This window comes from Camelus bactrianus, chromosome 32 (genome assembly GCF_048773025.1).
Source record: "Camelus bactrianus isolate YW-2024 breed Bactrian camel chromosome 32, ASM4877302v1, whole genome shotgun sequence".
Classification (NCBI taxonomy): domain Eukaryota; kingdom Metazoa; phylum Chordata; class Mammalia; order Artiodactyla; family Camelidae; genus Camelus; species Camelus bactrianus.
The window spans coordinates 14,531,841-14,559,007 of NC_133570.1; the positions used below are offsets into that span (position 1 = coordinate 14,531,841).

The window sequence follows — 27,167 nt, forward strand, 5'->3', positions numbered from 1 at the left end:
CAGATTCAACCAAGCACAAATCAAAAATACTTGGGGGAAGAAACATTCCAGAAAGTTCCATAAAGCAAAACTTGAATCTGCCTCACACCTGCAGCTATTTACATAAGCATTTACATGGTACTTATAACTACTTACATTTCATTTACATGGTATCAGGTATTATATGTAATCTTGAGATGATTTAAAGTATGGGGAGGATATAGTAGGTTATATGCAAATACCATGCCATTTTATAGAAGGGACTTGAGCATCCAGATTTCCAATGTCCAGGGGGCATCCTGGAAACACTCCCCTGCAGATACTGAGGGATGACCACTTAATTCCTAGCAGTGTCTTATAGAAGTTGCTCAATTAAAGTTCACTGCTGACATTGGGCAAGCTTTAATAAACCCTAAACATAAATTAATAAACTATTAGTTTAATTAAATAACCCATAGGTATTACATCTCTTGACCTAAGAAAATCAACAGTTTTATTCATAACGCTCAAAAGTATTGCTATTTACTTTCCCCCAAAAGCAAAGCAGAGCCTTCACATCTGGAAATACCAAGGCCTCGCTTCTGGGGCTCAAACGTTCTTTTTACTGATCACTGCCTTTTTTGTTGTAATACCAGCATATTTAGGTATGAACTTCCAAGAATAGCCTCACAAAGCACTCAGGCTTCAACAGAGAGCGCAGATTTACTCAGATTAAGGAGATGTGGTGGCAGCGTGGCTTCCCACACTCCATAAGAGCCAGTCCCTCTGCAGGAGGTGGGCAGCAGAGGCTCTCAGGGCAGCCCAGCGCCCACGCCGCTGGCTTGACTTTCCATTTAAAATGAGTAGCGTGGGGTGTGTGGACTGTGCGACTTGGGCAGGAGGGCCGAGGGGAGCTGCCACCTCTGTCATACACAGAGTGCTGGCAGGCACTCCAGCATTCCAGTAACACACAAACAGGAAGTGACTAGGAAAACGTGAAGAGGAAAAAAGACTCGAAGGCTGTCTAGAATATTGTACGAGCACCCTCTCAGGAAGCAGTCTTTATTTGTATTTTAAGAGAGTGAGCACATACATGGAAAACGCTGTGACAGTGACAATGGTCAGTTCCTTTTTAACTGACTTTCTGGGGAGAAAGTCAAAAGACGTGGGGAAGCAGAACAGTGGAATGCAAACAGAGAAATTACCTCCGTTCACCTTAGTACACGCTGTGGCCTGACTGCGGCCGCTCCAAGATGTATCTTTGCTCAAGAGAAACGCTGAGTAAACGGAATGCCAGGCTGTGTATCTGAAACACACGTGATGCTGCGTGTACTGGCCTCGTGTGCAGAGGAAATTTTGGTCAGACCATGACAGGAAAGGCAGGTGGTTATGTGGAATCAAAAGCACAGCTCCTGGTGGCTGGGAACGTTTCATTGGCAGCGCTGACTAGATGAACGGACGTTACTGGATCGGTAGTCTCCCTTCCCATCCCCAAAGCAGTGCAACAGGACGGGGAACGGAGGCAAAACAGAGGAGGAGGCTGTTACTAGGCGATGTCGGTGCAGCCTGTGGAATGAGTGCACGGGCTGGGCCGTGAGGGCGCCCTCGGCTGTATTCCCCAGGGTTCTGTATGCTGTGCGATGGTTATTTACAGAAGGATTAGACAAAATAGTTAACTACTAAAGGTATCCAAAAAAGGCCTGAGAAAATCTGGTTAAAATGTATAACCTTGTATTGCTACTGATGGGAGTAGTCATTTTTATATCTTTTAAAAATAATAAAAAGATTCTGTTAAAAAATATATTTATCCAGAAAGATGTTGAACTCTAAAAAGCAACGTGGAATCATCATTTTCCCTTTTGAATACAGAGCCACTGAGTTCCGTTTGTAGCTCCCTTTCTAATTTCAACTCTACCCCTTCCCTCAAGTGAGCCTAGGGCACATGGTGGGGTCTTCCTAGGCTTCTGCACAGAGACCCTTCACTAGAGAAGGCGTGGAACACACCCCTGGTTTGGTTCTATGCTGTTCGGGTATTTTGGCCAGCCTACCCACTTCCAGAAGAAGCCTCAGGGTCTCCTAGCTGCTCCTTCGGGGCCAGGATTAGCTGCCTTGGATTTAGCCTGGAGGATCCTGCTCCCAAAGAAACTGCCTTTACAAATTCACATCAGACCCCTCGATATGTGGAGTGAGGTGGTTTGAAACTATTAGTAATTTTTAAGGCTAAGGCAACATCCGTTGTCATTTGTATATCTTAATTTGATGCAAATAGTTAACCCTAATCTAAAATAGATCCTGTACGTATCTCCTCTTCAGCTCTAGCTGGGGGTGGGAGGTGGAGACGGAGTAGGAGTGACAGTGTCCTAGAAACCCTGTATAAAGGTACAAATAAAAGAGCAGATCGGCACAGATGATCCATTTCTTTGGTGAACTGTAAAGAAGTGTCTCATAAACTCTCACACCACACTCTACAAAGGCTGCTGCTCTCATATAGAAAAGCACCCTGACTCTGCAAGAACTGGTTATCACTCCTTGATAAAAATTAATCTACAAACCTGCGGGGGTCAGGGGAATTGGGTTTTTATCTAAAGCTGGTAGTAAAAATGTGACCTGCAAGCCAGTACAGCTAATGGAAAGTGACGATGCTCTCCTCCCCTCGAGCCTGGAGGTGGGGCCCCGGTCCCCAGCCCCTTCAGCGGGGAGCGGCGTGGGTGGACCCGGGAGCCCCCGGCCCCACACCTCTGCGTAAAGGAGGGGACAGCTGCCTTCTGCTGCGAACGTGCGAGGCGCAGCCCCCTGGCCCCGCGTGCAGACAGCGCCTCGGCGGAGCGCGGCGGCGGCCAGGCGGAGGCCTACTTGTCGGTGAGAGACAGCTGTAAGACGTGCTGCAGCTCGGCCTCCTCCTCCCGCAGCTGCAGCTCGCGCTCCTCCAGCTCTCTGGCGGAGAGCTCCATGGCCAGCTGCAAGTCACTGTCGAAACGGCTGGTCTCGCTGGAGTCGTCCAGGCACAGGCCTTCTGAGCTGGTGAGGAGGCTCTCCTGGATGGCCCTGCGTTAGAACAAAAGGGGGAAGAGATACGGTGACCGACATCATGATTGTGGCGGTGGCAGCAGCCACATTTCTCATCCGCGCACCCAGTGCACGCTGTCCCCTTCACATACACTCCGTGTGCACGGAGCCCTCGGTCCCACGTAACGGGGTGGAGGTGCTGTGTGTGGTGAAGCTAGGAGCTGAACTTGGATCTGTTTTAAAGCAAAGCCCAGGTTCTTCAAGCAGTTTTCATGTGCCCCAACCACAGGAAAATGCTTTGTAAAAATAAGTCTTTCCAGTTATTCCTCCCTTTTAAAAAAGGATAATCTGATCCTCTCGTAGCCCTTCCCCAAAGGGTCCTCACCCTCAGAATTGTATAAACTTCGCACTTAGGGCACCCAGACCCTCTGTGATCATACATTCTTCACAGAAGAGCAGGCCAGTCAGAAAACACTGACGCGGTGCCCCTCTGCCCACGGCACTGGCCAGTACGCTGGTCAGCAACTCTATCACCGGTTCCTGGAAGCTCAGCCACCAAGAGTTCTGAGCTAATCCGAGGAGTAACTGCCACAGGAGGAAGCGGGAGAAAGACTCGGTCAAGTCTCTCCTGCCAGGGACACTGCTGCCAACCTCGGTTTAATCAAGAGTCATGTCAGTCACCTCTCATACTGGGCGTCATAGGCATATGTCTGGCCGATCCCTCCATTAGAAGCTGGTCCTGAAAGTTCCTAGGAAAAACCAACGTGAGGGACATGAATACCCCTTAGAAGGAACAGAGTGTTGTACCGATAACAAAATGAAAGCAGCAAGAACAAAACTGCAAATGTTTACATGTCCATTACTGACAGTGCCGAGTGAAGAACTTACAGGGACCGGGATTAGCTCCAAAATGATACCCATTTGTCACCCAGGATATAGTACGCTGCGCTGATTAACAGCTCCCACCTTCTCGTACTTGATATCAAGTCAGTCTATTAAAAACAACTGAACCTTAGGCGAAGTTTATACGAACAAAGCAGGCAATTCTTTCAGAGCAAGACTGGAACGTAATTCATTATTTGCGGTCTTTGACTTCGGCTACTCCTCTTTTCAAAATTTACAAAAAGCAAGGTTTACGCAGCCACTGGGGGCAAAAGTAAGCTCACTTACAACAGGGGAAGGAAAAGCATGCCAACCTGACAGTGGTGTCTGGGGAGAGTCGCCTCTCAAGGGGTATGTGCCAGCCCTGGGGTCTGGCCCTCGGCCCAGCAGACTCAGAAAACTGAACGGCTCTAAGAATGCGTCCACAGGAAGTGGAGGGGAGATTTTGTGATTATGCCCCTTACAGCAGAATGAAACATTCGAGTAAAAAGAATTTTTTAACAGTGAATCAACCACCCTCTTCCTCATACACTATGCAATGAGCGGTCTTCCTTGAGGAGAAGTTGGGATTAAAATCCACATACCTTCCTATGAGACTACTGACAGATAATGTCCTGGGAGAAACATGATGGTGTAAACTCGCAAGAATTTCCTGTTTCAGGACTGGGAAATTACATCGCTCACTCCAAAAGATACACAAGTATTAGCTACATGGGTGAACGTGAGGAAAAGACAAGTCTGTCGGGCGACATCCTGTGAATGATGGTGACTGGGGCTACGCAGATGGTCTCATATAATACGCTTTTGTAAAAGACCAGGTGCATAAACTAGAAAATAATCCACGTAAATAGCACGAATATGCCAAACTTGTCATCTAGAGAAGGGCTGTCAGGTTAGCCAAAGGCTGAGGCCAGACTGGAGGGTAAAACCTTCCAGGCACGGCCGCACATTCTGATAAAAGCACCTGGCTTCTGCTGGACTCCAGTAAACTCTGCTGGATGGCAAACTGCATTATCTCGTAGTCTTCGTCCTGCAAGTGCACATTTCTGCCGTTGTCTTGAACGTGGTAAGATTCGGGGATTTCAAACACAGATTGATCGACCTCAAAGTTTGTGAGGGGGGAAGCTGCAACACAAAAGGTGACGGGCCAGTGCCTGAGCGAGTGAAAGAACAGTCCTCCTCAACTGTTTATAAAAGTTTTTTAAAGTAAAAAAAAATGAGAAGATTAAAATGATTAAAATCAACATTGGCTACTATGTGAGATAGATTTTGAGAAAAAATAATCTTGACCAAGAAAAGTACCAGAATACTGCTTTTTCCTTTTTGCCTTGAATATGTTTTTAGTAATGCATAGTCATAAAAAAATTACAGAAGACTGTAGGATGAAAAGTGAAGCTCTCTCTCGCTTCTATTTCCAGATTCCCGCGGTAACCAGTGTGTACTTCTGTGTCCTTTGAGGAACGTGGGGTGTGTGTGTGTATGTGTCTATACACACAATCACACCAATGTGTCTTCATTTTTTCCTTTTTTATTATGAAATATAGTAAACATGTAAAAAAGTATATAAGATATCTGTCAACTTAGAATAAAAAATGATAATAATAAAATAAATGCCTGTATATCCTTCAGCTAGCCTAAGACACAGAACACTATTTTACCACGATAAAAGAAACTGAAAGAAGTTCAATTACGTTTTGATATACTAGCAATGAGTAACTGGAAGAAAAAATCTAAGAGATAAATCCATTTACAATAGCATCCAAAATCTGAGTTGGGCTGATGGCAAAGGAGCCCGAGGAAACTGGGGTGGGGGGGACAGGGACGGCTGGAAATGTTCTATATCTTGCCTGTGGTGGTGGTTACATGATGTATACATTTGTCAAAATGCACTGAACTGTCTCATCTTAAATGGGAGAATTTTATGACATATATGTTATACCTCAGTAAAGGTTTTTAAGAGTATGCTGTCTTTTTAATTCAAGTGGGGTCATACATATTCTATGTTTTTTTTTCACTTAATCTAAACTAAATCTAAAATTTTCTTTCATTCAAGACAGAGATCCACTTCATAAGATACTCTATAATTTCAAACAATAATTAGTATAATGACTAAATGTATGAATTTTTTTTTAATCACAAAATCTTTTTTTTTTTTTTTTTTTACCTGAATCAGGCTGGGTCCCTTCTGCATTTTGAGACACAGTTTCTTCAGCAGTACTGCAACCATTAACGTTTCCAAATGTAATCCGTGCATTTAAGACATGAAACAAGGGAATTTCTAACAAAATAAAAGCTTTTATAAATAAACTTTACTGAGAAGAATAATAGCCGTCATTTACTGAGTGCTTACAATGCTGGTACCATGCCAGGTGCTTTTTATAAATATGATTTCATTTAATCATCATAACAACCCTTCCCAATACACAGATGGGAGAAATGAGATTCAGAGAGAGGTTAAGCCACTTCTCCTCAATCACAGAAAGTGATCAGGCCAGGATTCAAGTGTCAGAAGTAGACAACTATACTCAATGTGAATTCCTCACAAGTAACATGCATCATATATAGTATTTTACCTACTAAGTCAAGCCCTAAAACATACTTATATATAGAAGGAGCTTGATGTCGTCTTCCTCAAATAACCGCCTAATCTGAAGTTTCACTTAAGGAAGGTCTGACATTAAAACAATGAATGTGTCGCATTTTCTGCCTTTTTTTTATCTGTCAGCACCACCTGTAAACAGAACTGATGGTTGGGCAATCTCCTAATTTCGATGTGCAAAACGAACTAAGAATCATGACTCGTCCTTGAACCAGATGAAACCCAGGGTAACTCTTCCCTCCTCTGTAAGTCTGCTGTGCGCTACTGCCGCCTCAAGTGCTCCGATCCCCTGAAGTGCACTCTGTCACCCACAGAAACGGGCAGCACCTACAGGTGCTCCGGTGGTGTATTTAATGGTACCTATTTTGACAGGAAATCCAGGTGGGAATTCCAGCTTGATGAAATCTCTCAGTCTGGCGAAATGAGCGCTAGTTCGGGCCATCAGGTCGATGATGGGAATGACCTGCTCCACGAGCGACAGAGGGAAGTCCTCACACATCCACAGGGTCGCTTTAAACCTGCCGGGTGTGATGAGAGAAGGCTGAGGCCATCCCCACGAGACAGGGAGACTCAGGTACTTGGACGCAGCAGGCCCGACAATGCCAGCTTCCCTGCTCCATGTTCTTCCCAGTTATCTGACACCCCCTCAGTCAGAGTTGTGGAGGGACTAGAATCATAAAGAACTTGCATCACCCTGAAATCTGGCAGTCGGGGCAAAAACCTGCATGGCAAGCCTTAACTGAGAGCAAGCTGGATGAGCTGACAGCTGGTGGAAACCGCTTCATCTGATCAGCTGAAGCTTGTCAGCAGTGTAAAGAAATAAGGAATTCTTGTATCTGATCTATATTCTATTTGGAGAAGGACTCATGTTAAGATGGGCAATCTACTGTTAGCTGCCATCAGGTAAAGTAATTTGAAATTATTTTTAAAGGAAGGGGTCAGAAGAAGGACCGAACAGGACACCATAAAAAGCACAACTTCTGAAACAAACAAGAATCCAGAAGGTGAAACACGGTCGCAGCATCTCTCTTACTTTTGCGTCCTGATCGTCAGCTCTTTCGGCCTTCCGATGTCCCTGTCTTTCAGGTCAAACTCCTCGTTGAAGTACTCATCAGGTGTGATGGCTGTGGGGTTGTTGGCGGTGGCACGTTCTGTGGTGAGATCCTGCAGAGCCAGAACTCAGGGGAGTCAGAAATGCCGAGTGACGCGGACAAGTGAGGCCTAGGGCACCCAGGCTCTGAGGTGGACATGCTAACCGGCTACGGAGTGGGAGGTTCTCATCATTAACTTTTTTTTTTTTTTTTTGATTACGTGACTGCACAGAACAAGAAAATCTACAAAGGTGGTACCAAACTACACAGCCAAGTCTAATGGATTTCTCCATTTCAAATCACTTCTCCACTCTCCTTTGCATTTCACGTGGTTATTGTGAGGATCAAGTAAGAAAATGTTTGTTAAGGTGCTCTATTAAAATATAAAGTCCTGAATCCTTTTTTAAATTCCATTTTTGTAGAGAGGTCTGAGTTTAAAAGAGAGGCGCCGAAGCACCTGATTTCTACATAATTGCTACCTGCCTCTACAATCTTTATTTTCAGAGACTCACTCATCTAATTATCTTCCCAAAGAAGATCTCAGATTGCAGCCAGGGAGTACTCTTAAGCTTTTTCAAGTAGAGCAGCCTGCTCAGGAGGCAGTAAACGCCATCACAAGCACAGAAAAGCCATCTTTTGCACTGTGCTGGAAACTCACGGCTTCAACTTACCCCTTGAGCACCAAACTGGTGTTCCACAGTTCCCAGCAAAGATTCCAGTGGGTTCCTGTCCGCTGCAGAGAGGGGAAAAGTTTAATTTCTGTCTAGTATCATACCTTACTTATGAGTACAGAAAAAGACTGTCAGCCTAAAGCTTCTCCATCATGCATTAGGAAATCCACTTATGGACAGGCCGATAGACTCATTCTCAATAATCATCAGCCAACTTATCCTTTAGAGGACATTTTTTATTAGGTTCTCTAAACTAGATGAACAACAGTTGCAAGAATTAAATCAGAGTAGCAGAAAGAGTTTGGATTTAAGAATGAGCCAGTTCTGGACCTCACCGTCACCTTGGCTGGTCCCTACCCATGTGTCCGAGGCCTCAGTTTCCTCATCTGTCAAACTGGACTACTGGGAACAGTAGTCTGGCGGCGGGAGTTAACCATTACCACGTGCTGACCACACTGCAGGCCCCAGTCTAACAGTTTATGTAAATATCTCATTTAAGCCCCCCGCTAACTCTAAAGGAGGGCTGGCAGCACCTCATTCCGCAGTGGGTAATTCCAAAGGCCACCAAACCGGCCACTGGCCAGCTGGGATATGGCAGCCACATACTGGTCATGTTTTGGCTCAGCACCCAAGTTCTGTCCAAATACTTCACTGTGATAGTTTGGAATAAATCACTCATTCCAGTGATAAACATTTTCCTATATCCTTAACTGCTTTTTCAGCCGAATCCAACAATTATTCTTCGTAACACATAAATAAGCCTTTGTGAATGGCTTTCATTACAGCTGAAGTCAGCTATAGGGGAGTACCTCCAAGAATGAGTCAGACTAAGGAAAATTTTATAAAAAGGGAATTAGAATTAGCATGACCTAATCACATTAACCCTCAAATTTAACAAGAGCCACAAAGGCTCCCTCTAGGCTAAAGCAGGGAGGAGGAGAGAGATTACCTTTATATCTCTTTTTTTCCTCTTCAGTCAGATGTTCTGTCCGTATTTTGGTGATCACACTCACATTGTTCACTGTGTAAACCTTGAGAGATGTGTGCAAAAGGGAACCGTGACACAGGGAATCAAAACTCAGAAAGTAAGCATAGCAAGAGCAAGAATGCTGAAGCCAAAAAAAAAAGAAAAATCCAGCAAAATAAAAATGAGAAATGGTTAACATTTATTAGGACCCTTCAGAGAAAATACACAGCTACCGACTGAGAAATGCATCAGCAGTTACTTTGCATCTAACATTTTAAATGACCCCCAAGGAGTTAACAGCGACAGGCTGCACCTTCCTACTTGCCCTTCTTGTTGCTAAACCCTCTCAGAGAATGTCCTGTGATTGGCTGGCTGGCTTCCTACTTAACTAAAGTAACCAGACCTGCACTGAGTACCTGGACTGCTCTGTGGTCGTCTTTCTTGTAAGACTGACTTAGACAGCCATCTGCTGGGCAGGAGAGGAAGAAGGAACACAAGGTTCCCTACCCGGCAGGATTTAGAGAAAACCAGCAAGCCACTATTTAAAAGGTATTCCGTATATTGACCAAAAATTATTTCAACTGCCAGGGTCAATGCTCTGTTTTCAGGGTTGACTGAGGTATATGGGGGGTTGGAAAATCAAATCCCAACGTTCAAAGATTCAGGAAACGCACTGGAACGACTATTTCCAAATGCATCCTGCTGAGCATGACATAAGGCTCCTCTGCTGACTCGGACGTCACCAGAGGACCTGCAGCTCCTGGCCCCATCCCTGCGAGCCATCAGTCCCCGCTGTACTGCAGGGCTCATGAAAAGCCAGGACACAGCTTTCCAGCTGACACAGCGCCATATGACTCGATCAACTGTCATCTCCACTATGACAACTATTTTCTAATTCACTGACGTCATGTTAAGTGGGCTGTAAGCCTACTGGTTACAATTAGGCTGACTAAAAAAAATTGGGCGACTCATAAAAGCTACTTAATTTTTTTTTAACCCACTCAGGTTATCCAAAAAGATGAACAAGCATTTTAAATCTAATCCTCTCTCTCTCTTTCTTTCTTTTTTTTTTTTTTAAGAATGAAAGGAATTGCCAACCCTACCAGGACAACTGGTAGCTGTACTCATTTCTCTACAACACTGTTTTTCTCTTTGGCATAACTAGAGATCTCCTCAGGACATGCTATCCCATTTTCTGAAAGTCAAAGAAGGGTATAATCCAAGTAAGAGACACGCTAGACAGAACTTATTCCCCAGAGCACCTCATGGCACAGACGCATGACAAAATCGGAACAGACTCCTCATTTGCATAGAAGCTAAATAGCTATATTAAATCTTATTTTAAGAGTTTCCTTTTACCTTTGCTTCGTAACCATTAACAACTTCTGCTTTATCTGTCCTCCAGCCCCAGAATCCGGATTTAGTTCTGATAAAAAGTGAACACCACAAATTTCTACATGTACAATATGCCATTCAGATTTATCCCTGCAGCCTTTATAGTTTTCTTCCCCCAGCTTAATTTAGCGAAGGACACTTGGAAATTATGGCCCTGTTGTCCACAAAAGGATGTTATTAATGACAGATGGCTCAAGCACCCCCCCACCCACCTCCCCACAGTTATTAATCAGTTTGCCTCACCCCTGGCATAGAAAGCCTCCATTCTTGGCTTCTTTACAAAAACTGCCGACATGGGCGACAAAGGTGGTGACATTTATTGGACAGCTGTCCTAAAGTAAATGAAGAGGACCAGTGTTCAAGGGCTGGCCACTAGGCGGTATCTGGGCCAGAGCATTTATCTGGGTCATCCTAACTGTGGACACGGATGTCAGTGGCTCTAACTCCATAAGTAGCCGTATTTCAATCGAGGAATTCTTAGAACAATGAGGCCACAGACCATCCTGCTCCTCAGGAGAAAACGTGTGGGGCAGGGACTCATCACTGTGGAGAGCTGCTTGCAGAAGCCACGAGTGCCTGCAAAATGGCTTGGGAGTCATGCATTTTATCAGGTTCAGTGCCGCAGGGGGAAAGAATGTCAAAAGCAGTTTTTCAGCCCGGCTGTTGAGTCTAGCCCTGTGGACCTGCTTTTAAAGTAGCCCAGCATTTCAGCAGCAGCTGCAGCACTGGTACAGTGCCCGAAAACCCAGTTACTCAACTCAGTATACTCCTGGAAAATTTAGGAACCAAAAGCGGCCGAGAAGCTCTGATTCTTTTTTAAAGCAGCTCACCCTGGAAAATGCTCCCACTCATGGGGCAGCCCTGCCCAGACTGCCCCTTTGTCTAGGACATCACATCCTAGCTCCACTGTGACTGCTGCACTTGGCCGTGCTGGGCCACTGCCTCCTGCTCCGACCCCAGAGTGAAGCAGGACCCCACTCGGGAAGCTCCAGGAATGGTGGCAGGAATGCGGTTATCTGCAAGCTCACTTTTCTTCTTCTAACGGGGTTTGGTAAACGAAAGCAGTCCAGACAGGGTCTAAGGAGTTTTCTGTGTATATTACAGCATGTCAGAGAAAGGAGGGACCAGAGCTTTCATCTTCCTATTCGTTATCCACAGTCAGTACAACGTGACCCCTGGAGGGAGAGAGGAACCCTAAAGGGAGGACACCACATGCGAGCTGCCTCCAATTCACATTCCAAAAACAAGAGAACAGGCCCATGGGCAGGGAGTGAGGGACCACACCTGACTGATTGATAAACCAGTGATCAATGAAAATCGAGGTGTTCCTTTTGGTGAAGAAATTCAACCCTCAGTTCCTGTCTTTCACTAGGTACTTGGTATCTTGGCAAGGGAAATCATGGTTCTCTGGTGCACAGTCTTCTGAGGGACCCAAGGATGACGAGGTCTGCTCCACTTCATCCTTCACGGATGTGGGAAAATGAGAGCCGCACCTTCTCCCTGGGAACCGCCGCACTCCTCACTCACCTCCACCTGCTCTCTCTGCCATCCTGGCTGCTCCACTTCCTCTCCCACATCCACTGTCTGACAGTTTAGCTACTAAACTCAATGTCTACATCCCATTTTAAAACCAAAAAACAACTCCTTGGTGCCTCAATTAACTGTACATGCAGAGGCATCCGAAAATGACAGGAGAAAACCCAGCATCCTCTTTTGCCATCTTCCCCTCTGCCTGTCTCCACTGAGACCACCACATCAAAGGCCGCTTCGCAGGTGCTGGTACCTGGAGGCTGCTAAACAATGTGGAGAAAGGCTCTGCAGGTGGCAGGGAGTGTTTTAAGGTAGACAGAGCAGGATCTTTGAGAGGAGAAGAAAATCCAGACTGCAACCGGAAGGTATATATCTGCAGGCCAAAAGTTCATGCAGGAAGAGTATTATTTTGTAAGCACTAAGTTCCAAGTTACAGATTAGAAGAAAGAAATGGATGAAAATGACTAATGTAATATAAGACAGCCACACCTTACAGATTTAATCATACAAACGCTCGCTTACCCCGCCATAAGAAGCAGGCAAGCACACTTTTTCTATCAGCAGACCTCACCCTCAAGAGTGGCCTTCCTGTCCGAGGCATGAGAAGCTCCCTGAGCACATGTTTAATTCTGAACACCACTAAAAACAGGTGTCTTCTAGAAATTCTCTCAGCAACCCACTATCGGTTGCAAAAGGAGGGTTAGCCTGAACCATCTGAAAACCTTGTGACCACAGGAATACAAAATGCGACCTGGTCTCAGTACAGACGGAGGGGCTGTCATTGCCCATCTGTCCTCCACTGGGTAACAGCCAGTAACCATCACACCCTGTGTAATTGACACTTCAGAGCAAACGACGATGCTATAAGTCCGCTGCTGAACTAGAGAGGACAGTGGCTCTTCTCATGACATCTGAGACTTCATCTTGAGATTCATTCATTTTTTTTTCAGCTGAGGAAACAGAAACCTGGAGAGATGAAGCCAGCTGCTCAAAGCCACACTAGCAGCCCTGCCGATGGGGCCAGGTGCCTCCAACTCTGGTCTCTGCTGCTGCCCGTGGCCAGGAAGGCAGCCTGCCCCACCTTCCAGCTTTACGAACAGAACACTAAGCCGATGGGCCCTCCTGGTGTGTGGGAGTCTAGAGATGTCTTCCCAGGACCCTTCCAGGTAAAGCCACCATCAGTCCCTAATCCTGCTGCCCCTGGAAGACAGCAGCTGTCACAGGGCGAGGCCGGTGTGAGGAGGTGGGCACTAAGGGACTGACCCTGCCTGGGGGGTGCTACCAGCAAAGCTGCAGCAAACCTGGTGTTTCTCGTCTGCTATCAACAGGCACCCTAATTCCACGGCCCGATCTCAATTAGGGGAAAGGGGCACTTAGGTCTTACATCTGACTGAACAGAAAACTCAGTTTTATTTTATAAATTGTATACTGGAAACAAAGAAGAAAACAAAAAGAGAAGAGTTAGTATATTGAATAAGAGAAAAGCAAGCCTAAATCCGGCAGGACGCTGTCCACGTTAGCTCATGTTACGCTGCTCTGCTCTACAGAGCTGGGTGTGACATCCTAGCCAAACACTCAGGGCTCCTCCAGACTACCTCGGTTCAGGTCCTCCCCGCCTCAGCGCGGCCCAGAGGCAGATGCCCAGAGACGGTGTCCTCATCTGGGTTACCGGAGGCACAGACCTCTCCAGGAGTTTCCTCAGGTAGTCTGGAATAAAACTGAAACCCCTCCAGACTCTTGCTCTAAACTATCAGGCCTTGTGTGGAAGCAGGGGGTGGACAAGGGGGAGAACCGCGTTTAACTGTATGATAAGTGTGAATCTCACTGCCTAATATCAGTATAACCGCTTTCAGTACTGGGTCGATTCTGCCTCGGAAGCTCAAAGCTCCATGGTTCGGGACTAGGGAGTTTTGTGGATTGCCAGACACAAAAATAAAATTCAAGTCAAATCCATTAGAAAGGGCCCATAAAAGAGTATGAAGACATTTCTCCAAGACTTAACAATGTGCTATAAAAATGATATGCTGTGGAGGATGTCAGCTATAGTTTGTTCAGTTAGAGCAGAGATCAACTTTAAAACCCACTGGTGTTTATTATTGCCATATCAGAAAAATCCCAATGCACTCATCATTTCCAATTAATATATACATGCCACTAAAGATGGCAGTAAAAGGATTAGGCATTAAAGTGCAGAATCTAAATCCATACCTTTCAAAAGCAATGTTTTTAGTGTCAAGGCTGGTGTTAATGACTGGGCTTGTGAGCCGCCTCTCAACCTCCCTGCTTTTCGGCTTCATCAAGTCCAGGGTGAGGCGCTCCATTTCCTGGGAAAGGTCAAAGTGTTCAGTAGTGACCACTTTGTCATCGTGGTTGACTTCCATCAACTCCGCCCAGTTGTCTGTTAATAGAAACAAGAGAGCAGCTAAGCACAAGGCAAGGAGAAGGCAGAAGCAACCTCATACGGCAGATGCGCCATCTTTCCCATCCCCTCCGCAGGCGCCATCTGATGAAACCTGAAGACCACTGACTAGCGACTGCCTACTTGCCCAGGAATGATCTGGCCAACTTTCCATAATCAGAGGAAGCTCTGGGCCACCTGCCCCAGAGACGCAGACTTTTAAAATAATTTGTGTTAGCATTCTGTGTTGGCAACACATTTCATCTGTGTACTTCTTTACATATATGACTACATAATTAATGTAAATTACTTGTGCGTGACACTGGGTCAGCCATGCCGTTTCTCCCCTCCACCAGGCAGGTCGCGCCTGCTTATGGAGGGAAGAGGAAGAGATGTAAGACAGAGCCAGCCTTGTGCTCAAAGGTTCAGGAACGTAAGACAGATATATGTCAAGAGGGTAACAGTGTTGGGTGGTACATGATATGTGCAAGAGAACTACCTAGACAAGGAAGAAGATGTAGGAGCTGAGAGCTGAATATTTAACAGGAATAGCAACTACCACCACAGAACACGCCCCAGACAGGCTCAGATAAGGCACATCGGTGGGAACACATTTCAATGGTTAAGAATCACTCTGGACTGAGCAAGAGCAGTGATTACTGCAAGAGAAACACTCACCTTCTCCCTTAAATATAAAACTCCGCCTCCCTCTTATCCAGCTCATGTTCTCAAATCCCAGCAACGTGATATCCACACGCAGTTTGGCACCACTTTTCCAAATGCGACAGACATCATTCGGGCATATTCTGGAAACCAAGGGCACTGGAGAAGAGGAGTGTACTATTGAGAAAAACCCGAGGGCCGAGCGGGACAGCCAGGCCCAGGAAGCCAGGATTCTGACTTTCTCAGAAGGACAGGAGTGGCAAGATGGTGACCGTCACACAGAACACTGATGAGAAGTCATTCTTAAAAAATAAAAACGGCCTTCTGTTCTGTAGCTGTTTATAAAAGTGCAGACCTGTGTGTCTCATCCAGAGAGAACACTAAATGGATTTCCCAAGAGTATTCTCAGTCCTGAAATGAGGGACCTCGTACTGCCGGCCCCCAGGGCAACAGGGCATCCATCTGGCCCTCCTCAGCCACATGCCACTCTCGCCACCTGGCTGCGGCCCACCCCCCTGCCTTACCCACCACTCAAGACATCACATGTCTGAAATGTGCTGCTTTTGAACAAAACCTGAAATCAGAGTGATTATCTACATTAAAAAGAACTCAGTTCCACAGAAGAATCTGAAGTTCTCTTCTTTTAAACACTTTTTACTTCATTTACATGTTTCATTACACATATGACTTCTTGCCTGAAAGGGAAGTCTAGAAATGAAACTGGCTGAAAATCTGGGAGTTAGAAGCTGTCATTCACTCATCTACAAGAGACAGAACAGCTTGGAAAATCACTGTCAGTCAATGTGCCTTACATAAGATTCTGGAGAAATACATCCATTTTGTAAAAAACAAGCTATTCCAATATTCATCTTATCTTCTTCCTTAGACAGACAAGTTTGAGAGACTCAAGTTGACCATCATAAGGAAATGAGTAACTGAGTTACGATAAATCTGTTTACTAAGATTTCAGCCATTTAAAGGGACATTTTTAAAAACTAATAATATGGATAAATGTCAGCTACAAACAACAAAGGAGGAGACAAAATTGTCTATATATTACATTTACGAATGCCTGGGAGGAAAAGTCCTATGCATGTGGGAGAAGATTGGAATGCACCTAAAACATTAATAGCAGTTATGCTTGAGCCGGGACTATTGGTGACTGTTTTTTCTTATTCTTATCTATGCATTTCCTAGATTAAAAAAAAAAAATATATATATATATATATAACTTTTACAAAGGAAAAATAAGCCTATATTCAAGCTAAATAATTTTTAAGCCCACAGCCACTCACCCCAGCTGGTGAATTCCCATTTCATCTGCACATAGAAATCCGGAGCCTGAAGGACAAAGATTTAATAAATTACCCTTGGCACCATTAACTAACCACAGGCACGGTAAGGGTTAAGAGGATTTTTTAAAGGGGGAAGGGGATCAAACAGAAAATAAGAAGAAACATAAATTGCAAACCCATCAAATGAAATGCTTATTTTACGTTCAGGCTGTTATTTTATCTCCATATAAAATATGTCTAGACAGTTAATAAAGTTAACTGCAAGCAACAAGGTTGGAGGGAGATAAAAGTCAAATCTAATTTAGGGGCTCAATTGGGTTCCTAATAGTGGCAGCAAATGAGCCAGAAGGATGGGCTCAAACACCACCACTTGATGTGGGTAACAGGCTAGTCTAGGCGGAGGGAGAAGAATGTGGACTCCATCTGCTGTACAGGGAACATGACTGTAAAAGGCTCTGTGTGCTGGGAAGTGCTTCGTGTTTACTGGACCGCTCCGTGAAACCAAGAGGGTGCGAGGCACCACTTCCCCCAGAAGCTGAGTTTTCCCTCCAGTTAACAGATTTGCCCCAACTCTCCTCTTAAACTCTTAGAATTTGTCCCTGTGATGCGTCACACCACCCCATCAGCCCTACTTAGGATGATTATCTGACCCACCATGAATTCCTATAGAAGGTTATTGGAGAGCTACTTAAGAAATCCAACAGTTACCATCCAAGAAGAGAAACGCTAGAAATTCCAGGTGTTTTTTCTGTTCCAAAAAAAACAGATTCCAATGATAGGCGAGGATACTCCAAGGGGCAGTGGACAAGAAATGGATGTATATAATAAGGAGACGCTGTTGACAGACCGACCATCAGCCACGGCCTCTGGTGCCCATAGGCACAGGGCATTTGTGGGCTGTCTATAGCCTCCAGCAGAGAATACAATTCAATGCAGTCCACTGCTATGGATCAATACAGGTGAAAAAAGAAAATCCTTTACACTGAATTTTTAAATGTGGGTGACTCCACATTAAATAGTCATTTTTCTACTTTGTCAAATGGACAAATGATGTTTTTACTTCTTCCTGCAGTGAGTTAGAGAAAACAATGAATCTATGTGGCCTTTGTGCAAACACACACCTATTTTAAAAACGATGCATGAACATATGTATGTATATGCATGACTGAGACACTGTGCTGTACACCAGAGACTGACACGTTATAATTGACTGTACTTCAATTTAAAAAATAAATAAAAATGATGGATACAACTATTTCACATTTCATGAGAGGTTTCTGTGTGGAACATGGAAAATGAGTGTCTTAGGCAGGATTTAGCGTAAGTGTCTTAGAAATTCTTTTTAAAAAGCGTGCTCAGATAACAAGCAGTGATTGTTTTACAGCAAAGTTATTCCTTTTCTCAACAAAACTGTTAATTTTTCTCAAGAAATTTATTTTGACTGAAGTTGTAAAGCTGATTTATCTAGCAAATATGTCTGGAAATATTTAGGGGGGCTCACTTCCCTGCTTCAACTAAACAACATGAAAATTGAACTGTGGGTACTTTGTCTCCTGCTGCCCCAGGAATATTGCACATGGTTGACCAATAAGATGGTTATTTCTGGTGACAAAGGCTATCTGAAGAATGGTAACCATCATCCAAAACAATCCATGGGTCTAGAAGTAAAAATGTTTAGGAACATTCTCTAAGTGTCACAGAGCCCACACACTTTAATTTATAAGACAGACTGCCCCAAAGCCACTAGCTTTATGTAAATTAAGGTGATGGATTAGAAGCCACAAAATACTAATGGCTAGACGTGACAGGGGTGTCCAGGAGAACTACACATAGACTTCTGAGCCTCAACAAGCCCTGAAAATCCCTGTACAGTAACCATATTCATTACAATTTCCCCAAGATGACTTGAGCTCAGGATGCTACTTTTAAGAAAACAGGTACCTAGACAAATTAATTGTTCAATGTCCATTTGTCTTGTTATAATTTTAAAATAGCACTTAAAAGGGTAAGCCTAGTGAACTACAAATAGCATTCGTCAAAGACCTCATACATTTGAACATGATGGAAAAGCCAGGAACAACGTTATTCAGTATGCGATGTCATGTTCACCATTCATGAAACTCTTTAGGAAGGCACACAAAGATGTCAAACTTTGTCTCCGGCTGCTGTGTCAGCATCTAACTCAAATTATGGCATTGTCAATTTTTATGGATACCTCGAGAATTTTTCGGAGCAGCTCGGGAACTCCCTCAAGGGCCATGGATGTGTTGTGGTAGTCTCGGTGTTGAAGAACCGTGTACACCATCTCGGGATCGCCCGTGCTCACAGCCTCGTGTAAAACTGGAAGGCAAATAGGTGAAATTTGATCACCCAGTATTCTCATACTTTCTGACAAACTCCAAAGTCAGTTTGAAAAGTCATCTATATGGACCAAAGGCCAGCATTTTCTTCAAAGCGGGACAGAGGCTGTAGTCCCGTCTTATCTTTACGACCATGACTATTTATTTCTGCTCATAACTGAGTGAGAAGAAAAGAAAACAGAGCACTCAGCCTCTTGATCAACCCTTCCTTCCCTTTCCCCTCTTTCTTAGCACTGGCTCTGAAATCCCAATAGTGTCTTCAGAAAGCTGGCTTTAGCTGAGTGATCACAAACCTGTGGTTGCATGGAGGTGGGCAGGCAGGGCTTGGACTGTGTGGATCCTTGCCCAGTCAACTCAGAATTACTCTGACCAATAGTATGAGAGCTTGCAGAAAGTGAAGTGCCAGGATTGCACTGGAAAAGGCTACTACTTTCAGCCATAATTTTTTTCATTGTGTCCATCCTGATGGACTTGCTGGAGTTACCATCACATTCCTCAGGGGGAATCTGGCCTCCACACTCATGTATGTGGCACTGAGAGCCGCTTTCTGGATGAGGAGTCACCCTCTACCCAGGGCTTTTGGCCCAGGACACAATTGGGACCATTGTGCTGCCGCTCAGCCAGCAGCATCTGAGGCTCTCATCTCCTCGCCTGGCGCCAAGTCCCAAGAGAGAAAGAGCCTTAAGATAAAGATGACTCTGAGCACAATGAGGATTGAGACTGGCCCTTACTCAGAAAGAGAAAACAAAATGAAAGGCTTTACATTTATTTTTGACAAGTATACTTGCCTGTCCAGCCCTCGCGATTTTCTTTCGTAACATCTGCTTTATGTCGGAGCAAGACTCTAGCAGATTCCAAATGTCCCAGAGAAACAGCAAGATGCAATAAGGTTCGACCTCGTGGATCCAGAGCCTCCACGTTCTGTAACGAAAGACTGGCATTTATAAAATTGGATATATTATACAAAAATGTGTAAGTGAGTTTGAGGGATAATATTAAGTATAAAAATTTAAAATAGTATTCGCACATTCATGACAGCAATATCGGAACAATGACAATATGTGGGCAAGACTGAAACATGAATCTGACGGCTATAAATAAAGATGACAGTTACTGAGTTCCTTTTTCTATAAAGTTAAGTGCCTCATAAATAAACACTGGCTATAGGCCTCAGATCATCAAACATAACCCCACGCACCAACAGCGCTCAACCCAACAGCACACAAATTAAGTCCACATGGAAACGCAACCACCCGATGACCCGGAACATGGGGGATTTCTCCAGCACATATCAGCATTCAGGTCTAGAACAGGAAGTGAAGGACTTTAATCAAAACTGAAAGCACAGAAGATAATTTGGGCTAGTATAAAATTACATCCTCTAGCTGGATTCCCACCAAAACACCTCTCTCGTGATTGTGTGTTGAGTTCCAAGTGCCCTGAAGTCGCAGTACCCACAGGTCCTACAGTCAGTGAGCCTGATCTGCCAGACATGTCTGTGGACATTTAAAACAAAAAGATTTTTTTATTTTAAATTTTTGGCGAGGGAGGCAGTAAGGTTTATTTATTTATTTGTTTGCTTATTTATTCATTCATTAATTCATTTGGCAGAGGTACTGGGGACCGAATCCAGGACCTTGTGCATGCTAAGCACGCACTCTACCACTGAACTGTACCCTCCTCCCACGTGGACATATTTATAAATAAACATAAGACTGCACACATGCCATTTCAGTCCATCTCCCAGGCTAGACAAACCTATTTGCTTGTTACTCTTCATTCCTATTCCGACCCTCCTTCCGGCACCTGCGCTGGATGTCCAGAGCCAACCGGCAGGCTCTCTGGTGTGAGCTCAGTCTGAACGAGTGGTTGCTGCCTTCCAAAGATGGCTCTGAGCGTTCTTCTGAGAACACAAGAAACTGCCACTGGACCTTCAGCCTGTGAAAACGTTTCAGTGCCATAATACTTCTTAGAAAATGTGCCTTATCTAGATTTGAGATGCTAGTCGTTGGGCAGCCTCTAAAGACTCCAGAACATGCCACTCTGGGCCACAGGAAAGCAAGTAAGTAGGACTGGGGGTAAACAGCTACGAGCCACCAGCTTCTGCACCTCCCGTTTTGCTAACTGTTGTGGTGGAGTGAAGATGGGAACCGTACTGAGGAATAACTGAGGTGCTTGAAGACACTGCTGAGTGAACATACGTCCTCCTGGGCCAGCCCCAGGCCTCAGCGTTCACTCTAGCACTGACACGCCAACATGCCCCCTGGAGTGGGGCCCACACCACCTCCTGCGATTCCCTGACTTCTCCCAAAGCTATGGCTTTTCTGTCTCACCAGAGAGATGGAGAATTCCAAAGGGCAGGATCCAAGTCTTATATTTCTTAGCTTCTGCCACCCTAATGTGCCAGTCTCTAATGTGCATTAAATCATTGTTCTTTAAAAAAAAAAAAAAGTATGGAGGAGAATATAGCTCAGAGGTAGAGTGCATCCTTAGAATGCCCGAGGTCCTAGGTTCAATCCCCAGTACTTCCAATAAATAAATAAATAATAAATAAACTCTATTTGCTCCCCCCAAAAATTTAAAATTAAAAAAAATTTTAATTAAAAAAATTACCCAGTACCTCCATTAAAATAAATAAACAAACCTAATCACCGCCCCCCCCACACAAAGTAATATAAATAGTGTAAAACTATTAACTTAGTCGAAGTTTAGCAGGAAATAATTAGCAAATTCATTATCTTCTTTCCTGTCTATTATAAATACTGTTTTTTTTACCCAGCAATTTCAATCTACTGCATGAAAGGTATTAGGTTTAGCACACTGCCTGACATTGGAGATGCTTAACAATATTTGTGACACAAAAGGGGAAACTCTACTTCAATTCACACCCCAGAACAAAACTAACATTTCAGACTAAGGATTAACAGGGCAAGCTCCTGGGCAGTTAGATAGGATGTGTACTGTCAAACACAAATATATTAAGTTGTTGACTTTTTTCTGTTTTGGACCACAGGGAGAACTGTGTGTCTCAGACACGAAGCAGAACACTCTGCATGGCTAATTATGACTGTTCAGAGCCTCCAACGCCTCTCTTTCTCGTGAAAGGAGAGGAGAAAGGAAGAATGATATAGCATATTCTGGTGACTGTGATTTAAAACAATAAATGGACAAAAAGAAAAAAAAACAATGGATGATTATAGTGGAGGTCAGTGAAAAAGAGGATACAAAATAAATGGAGAAAAATCAACAAAACCAAAAGTTGGCTCTAGGAGAATATCAACAAAAACTGACAACTTTCAGCTAGACTGACCAAGGGGGGATAAAAAACTCAAATTATCAAAATCAGGAATGAAAAAGGTATATTAACCAACTCTACAGAAATAAGGCATCTTATAAAGGAATACTATGAACAACCATATGCCGACAAATTAGAGAACTTGGATGAAATGCACATATTCCTAGACAGACACAAACTAGCAACACTGACTTAAGAAAAAAATTGAAAATCTGAATAATCTTATAACAAGTAAAGAGACTGAATCAGTAATTTTAAAACTTCCCAGGAAAAAAACCTCAGGCTCAGATGCCTTCACTGGTGAATTCTACCAAACATTCAAAGAATTAATACCAATTCTTAACAAACCCAAAAAAATAGAAGAGGAAGGAAGACTTCCCGACTTATTTTATAAGCCCAGTATTATCCTGACGACACACATATCACACACACACAAAAGAAAACCACCAATATCTCATGAATACAGATACAAAAATCCTCAACAATATTTTAGCAAAGCAAATTCAGCAACATATGGAAAGGGTTATTGTACACCATGACCAAGTGAGTTTACCCCACAAATGCAAGGATGGTTTAACATCTGATAATCAATTAATGTAACATACCACATCAATAGAATAAAATAAAATAACACATGATCATCTCAATAAATGCATGCTGTGGTCTGAATGTGATGTGTCCCCCCAAAATTCATATGCTGAAATCCTAATCTCCAAAGATGATGATATTAGGAAGTGGAGCCTTTGGGCATGAGGGTGGCTGCACCCTCACGAATGGAATTAGTGCCTTATAAAAGAGGCCCCAGAGAGCTTGTTAACCCTCTTCTGCCTTCAATGAGAAGGCACCTGCTACAAATCAGAAAGAGAGTCCTCACCAGCCACACCAAACCTGTTGGCACCATGATCTTGGACTTCAAGTCTCCAGAACTATGAGAAATTAATATCTATTGTTTATAAACTACCCACTCTGTGATATTTTGTTATTGCAGCCCATATGGACTAAGACAATGTAGGAAAAGCATTTCACAAAATCCTACACTCGTTCATGATAAAATTAAAAAAAAAAAAAAAAACTCAGCAAACTAGGAATAGAAGGGAACTTCCTCAAAGACCATACACCTATGGAAAACCCAGAGCTAACATCTTACTTAATGGTGAATGACTGGACGCCTTCCTCCTAAGATAAGGAACTAGACAAGAATGTTCTCTTTTATCACTTCTGTTGAACATTGTACTAGAGGCTGTAACCAGGGCAATAAGGCAAGAAAAAAAAAGGCATTCAGATTGAAAGGAAGAAATAAAACTATCTCTACTGACAGACAATATGATCTCATATAAAGTCCTAAGGAATCCACTTAAGCTATCAGAACTAATAAATGAATTCAGCAAGGTTGCAGGATACAAGATCAATATAGAAAAATCAACTGTATATCTATACACTTGTAACAAACAACTCATAAATGAAATTAAGAAAACAATTTATAATAGCATCAAAAAGAATAGAAAATTTAGAAATAACTAAAGAAGAACAAAACTTACACTCTGAAAACTATAAAGCATTGCAGATAGACATTAAGATCTAAATAAATGGAAAAACAGCCCATGTTCGTGGTTCATATGACTTAATAGTTAACATGTAAAACTTTCTAAAGTGAGCTACAGAGTCAATGCAATCTCTGTCAAGATTGCAGTTGACTTTCTGCAGAAATCAACAAGCTGATACTGAAATTCATACAGAAATACAAATATCCCAAGACAGCCAAAACTATCCTAAAAAGAAGAATAAAGTTTGAGGACTCACACTTCCAAATTTCAAAATTTACAAAAACAAAAGCAATCAAGACAGTGTGGTACTGGCATATGGATAGACATATAAATCAACAGAACACAAGTTAGAGTCCAGAAATAAACTTACACACTTATGGTCAATTGATTTTCAACAAGGTGCCAAGATAATTCAGTAGGAAAAGAATAATCTTTTCAACAAATGGTGCCTGAACAACCAGATATCCACATGTGTACACCATATGCAGGAATTAGCTCACAGTTGATCAGAAACCTAAATGTGAGAGCTAAAACAATACAACTCCCAGAAGAAAACACAGGATTATATCTTTGTGACCTTGGGTTAAGCAAAACCTTCTCAGATCCAACACCAAAAACATAAGAGATAAAAGAACATACAAATAAATTATACTTCATTAAAACTGAAAACTTGTACTTCAAATGACATAAAGAAAGTAAAAAGACAGAATGGGAGAACATATTTGCAAGTCATATATACTTAATAAGGGGCTAGTATCCCAAACTTATGAAGAACTCTAACGACTCAAGTACAAAAAGACAAATAATCCAGTTTTTAAATGGGCAAAGGATTTAAACAGACATTTCTTCAAAGAACATATGCCAATGGCCAACAAGCACATGAAAGATGCTCAACACAACTAATCATTAAGGAAATGCAAATCAAAACCACAATGAGATACCACTCCATAACCATTAGGGTGGCTACAATCAAAAAGACAGACAATAACAAGTGTTGGCAAGGATGTGGAGAAACTAGAACCCTCATACACTGCTGGTGGGACTGTAAAATGTGCAAGCAACTTGAAAAAACAGTTGGAAGTTCCTCAGAAAGTTAAGACCCAGCAATTCTTCTTGTAGGTATTTACCCAAGAAAAAGAAAAATATACCACCACACATGTACACAGATGTGCGTAACAGTATTATACATAATAGCCAGAAAGGGGGGGGGGGAGCCATAAATGTCCATCAGCTGGCAAATGAATAAACAAAATGTGGTATATATACTATTATTATATACATGGTATTATTCTGCCATAAAAAGGAATGAAGTACTAAAACATGTCATGACATGGATGAACCTTGAAAACATCACGTTAGGTTAGAGAAGCCAAACACAAAAGGCCAGATATTGTATGATTCCATTTATATGAAATGTCCAGAATGAGCAAATCTATAGAGACAGCAGGTAGCTTAATGGTTGCCTGAGGCTGAAGGGATTGGAGGGAAATGCGGAATGACAGCGAATGGGTGTGAGGTTTCTTTTTGGGGTGATGAAAATGTTCTGGAATGTGGTAGTGGTGATAGTTGTGCAACTCAGTGAACATACTAAAGAACAGTGAATAATACACTTCAATCGGTGAATTGAAGAAGTGAATTATATCTCAATAAAGATGTTTTAAAAATCAACCTAGGTATACGGTTCATGCAAAACATAAAACTAATCTACCATCAATATATGTAGTATATGGATGACTGAAGCATTATGCTGTACACCAGAAAATGATGCAACATTGTAAACTGACTATACTTCAATTTTAAAAAAGTAAATTAAAAACTAATCTGCCATCTATATGCTGTTTAACAAGTTGCTTAATTTCTCCTGGGCTTCAGTTTGCTCTCTTGTAAAATGGAAATTTAAAAAAAAAAAACAAAAAACCACCTACCTTGCAAAGTTTTTATAAGGGCAAAGGCACAACGCCTAACCCAGAGTAAGCACTCAGAGGAGTTCGCACTTACTACCATATACCCACACTGCATAGTTTCATGTAAGCTGTCACTTTCTCCCTAAAAGGGATTTGTTCAAATTATCTTATGGTTAATAGGGGTGCGTAGGGTCTTCAACTAATGACATCAGTTTAGTGAGCAAGAGCTTTCAGAATTGAACTGGAATTCACTTTCAAAGCTCATCATTTACGGTTTTCTTTTCAGGTTCTTCAGTCGTGAGCTATACCACATAAAAAAATGCCCACCCCTCTTCCACTATCATAGTGACCCAAAAGAAGAAAGGGAAGGAGATTTCTGCACATCTCCCTGTGTGCTAATTGAAGGCCACCGACTTTTCTCATCCAAGCTCTCTTGACCAGCCTGCTGAACTCCAGCGGCAGTACAGGCGGAGCTGAGTCTGTCTGTCTTTCTGTCTGCAGAGCAGACAACTGGGCCCACTGCCGGGTCCCTCACTAGCCTCAGGTGAGTCACTCAAGCCCTCTGAGCCTTGGTACCTAGCACGCAGTGAAAGCTCCAGAAACTATCACAGGGACCTCCTGGGGGGCCTCAGGCAAGAGGATGCTCACTGGCCCCAATGCATCCTCTTAGGAGGACAACCACCCTCATTCCCGTGCACCCTGGTCCTCTGCGGCTGCGGCCTGAGCTGGTTCTCCCACCCCAGTTCGGGAGTCGCGGGAGGTATCCATATAGGCCTGGCTCCTAAGCCAAGCCTGAGCCCCTGCGGGCTGAGGAAGAACACCTGAGAGCAGGCTCCCGGCTCTTTATCTTGGATTCACAGCCTCTGGCTCCTGGCAGGCCTCCAGCTAACAGGCACTGGCTTGACTGTGTGCCCAGTGGCCTCACCCAGCCTTGCCCCAGGCTGGGATGAGAACCCCAGGGTAGTTCCCCGTCCAGCTCTGAGCACTGCTGCTGCTGCTCAGAACATCCTCTTCCTCTTGCCCAGATTCTGTGCTTTTTCACCTGCTGGCTCCTAACCCGGGGCTGCCACCCTCCACCCGACTCGGTCCCAGGGTTTCCCCTCCCCTGACTAAGACGGCACTGACTGACCTTTGCATTTGTCCCCTTAAATTCTTCATTCATTCTCCCAGCATCAGTAGGAAGGCCAAAGATGTTGAACAGACCTCTTTGGCTAAGTGACAAATGACACAACCATAACACAAATCATTTCAAACTGCACCAACCAACTTCAAGGCTCCAGTGAATATTCAAGAGAGTAGAGCTGATGGGTTAAGAGGCACTTAATAAAGTGCATCTGCTGAGCAAACGTTGAAAGCTTGAAATAATCTCATAGTTGGCAAAGTTATACAAGCAGCGAACTCCAGCTATTAGCAAGACGGTGGGACTGGGGCTGACTCACACACGCTCAGAAACATGTGCTTCTCCTCTTCATCTGGATAAACATGATTCTTTCTGTGCTGCTGTTCCTTGAGCAAAATAAAATTCTTACAGCTACCAGAGTGCCTACTTCAAGTCTCACTCATGGGACGGAAGGAATGAAGGAACAGACAGCAGAAACTTACTGACAAA

General features: G+C 43.5%; 1 protein-coding gene across 1 annotated transcript in view; it reads right to left on the reverse strand.

Annotated features, from left to right (window-relative positions):
- Window positions 1-988: 988 nt before the first annotated feature.
- The window catches only part of ANKRD13A (ankyrin repeat domain 13A), a 29,683-nt gene continuing 3,504 nt past the window's right edge, over window positions 989-27,167 (reverse strand). The window contains exons 2-15 of the mRNA XM_010963589.3: window positions 19,604-19,736; window positions 18,671-18,795; window positions 16,456-16,501; window positions 15,176-15,319; window positions 14,308-14,497; window positions 10,534-10,600; window positions 9,157-9,238; window positions 8,208-8,269; window positions 7,479-7,609; window positions 6,806-6,963; window positions 6,011-6,124; window positions 4,811-4,971; window positions 3,646-3,713; window positions 989-3,003 (exon numbers count right to left, since the gene is read on the reverse strand). Coding sequence (XP_010961891.2) covers window positions 2,808-3,003; window positions 3,646-3,713; window positions 4,811-4,971; window positions 6,011-6,124; window positions 6,806-6,963; window positions 7,479-7,609; window positions 8,208-8,269; window positions 9,157-9,238; window positions 10,534-10,600; window positions 14,308-14,497; window positions 15,176-15,319; window positions 16,456-16,501; window positions 18,671-18,795; window positions 19,604-19,736 — 1,677 coding nt within the window. The 3' untranslated portion in view covers window positions 989-2,807. The remainder of the gene's footprint in view (window positions 3,004-3,645; window positions 3,714-4,810; window positions 4,972-6,010; window positions 6,125-6,805; window positions 6,964-7,478; window positions 7,610-8,207; window positions 8,270-9,156; window positions 9,239-10,533; window positions 10,601-14,307; window positions 14,498-15,175; window positions 15,320-16,455; window positions 16,502-18,670; window positions 18,796-19,603; window positions 19,737-27,167) is intronic.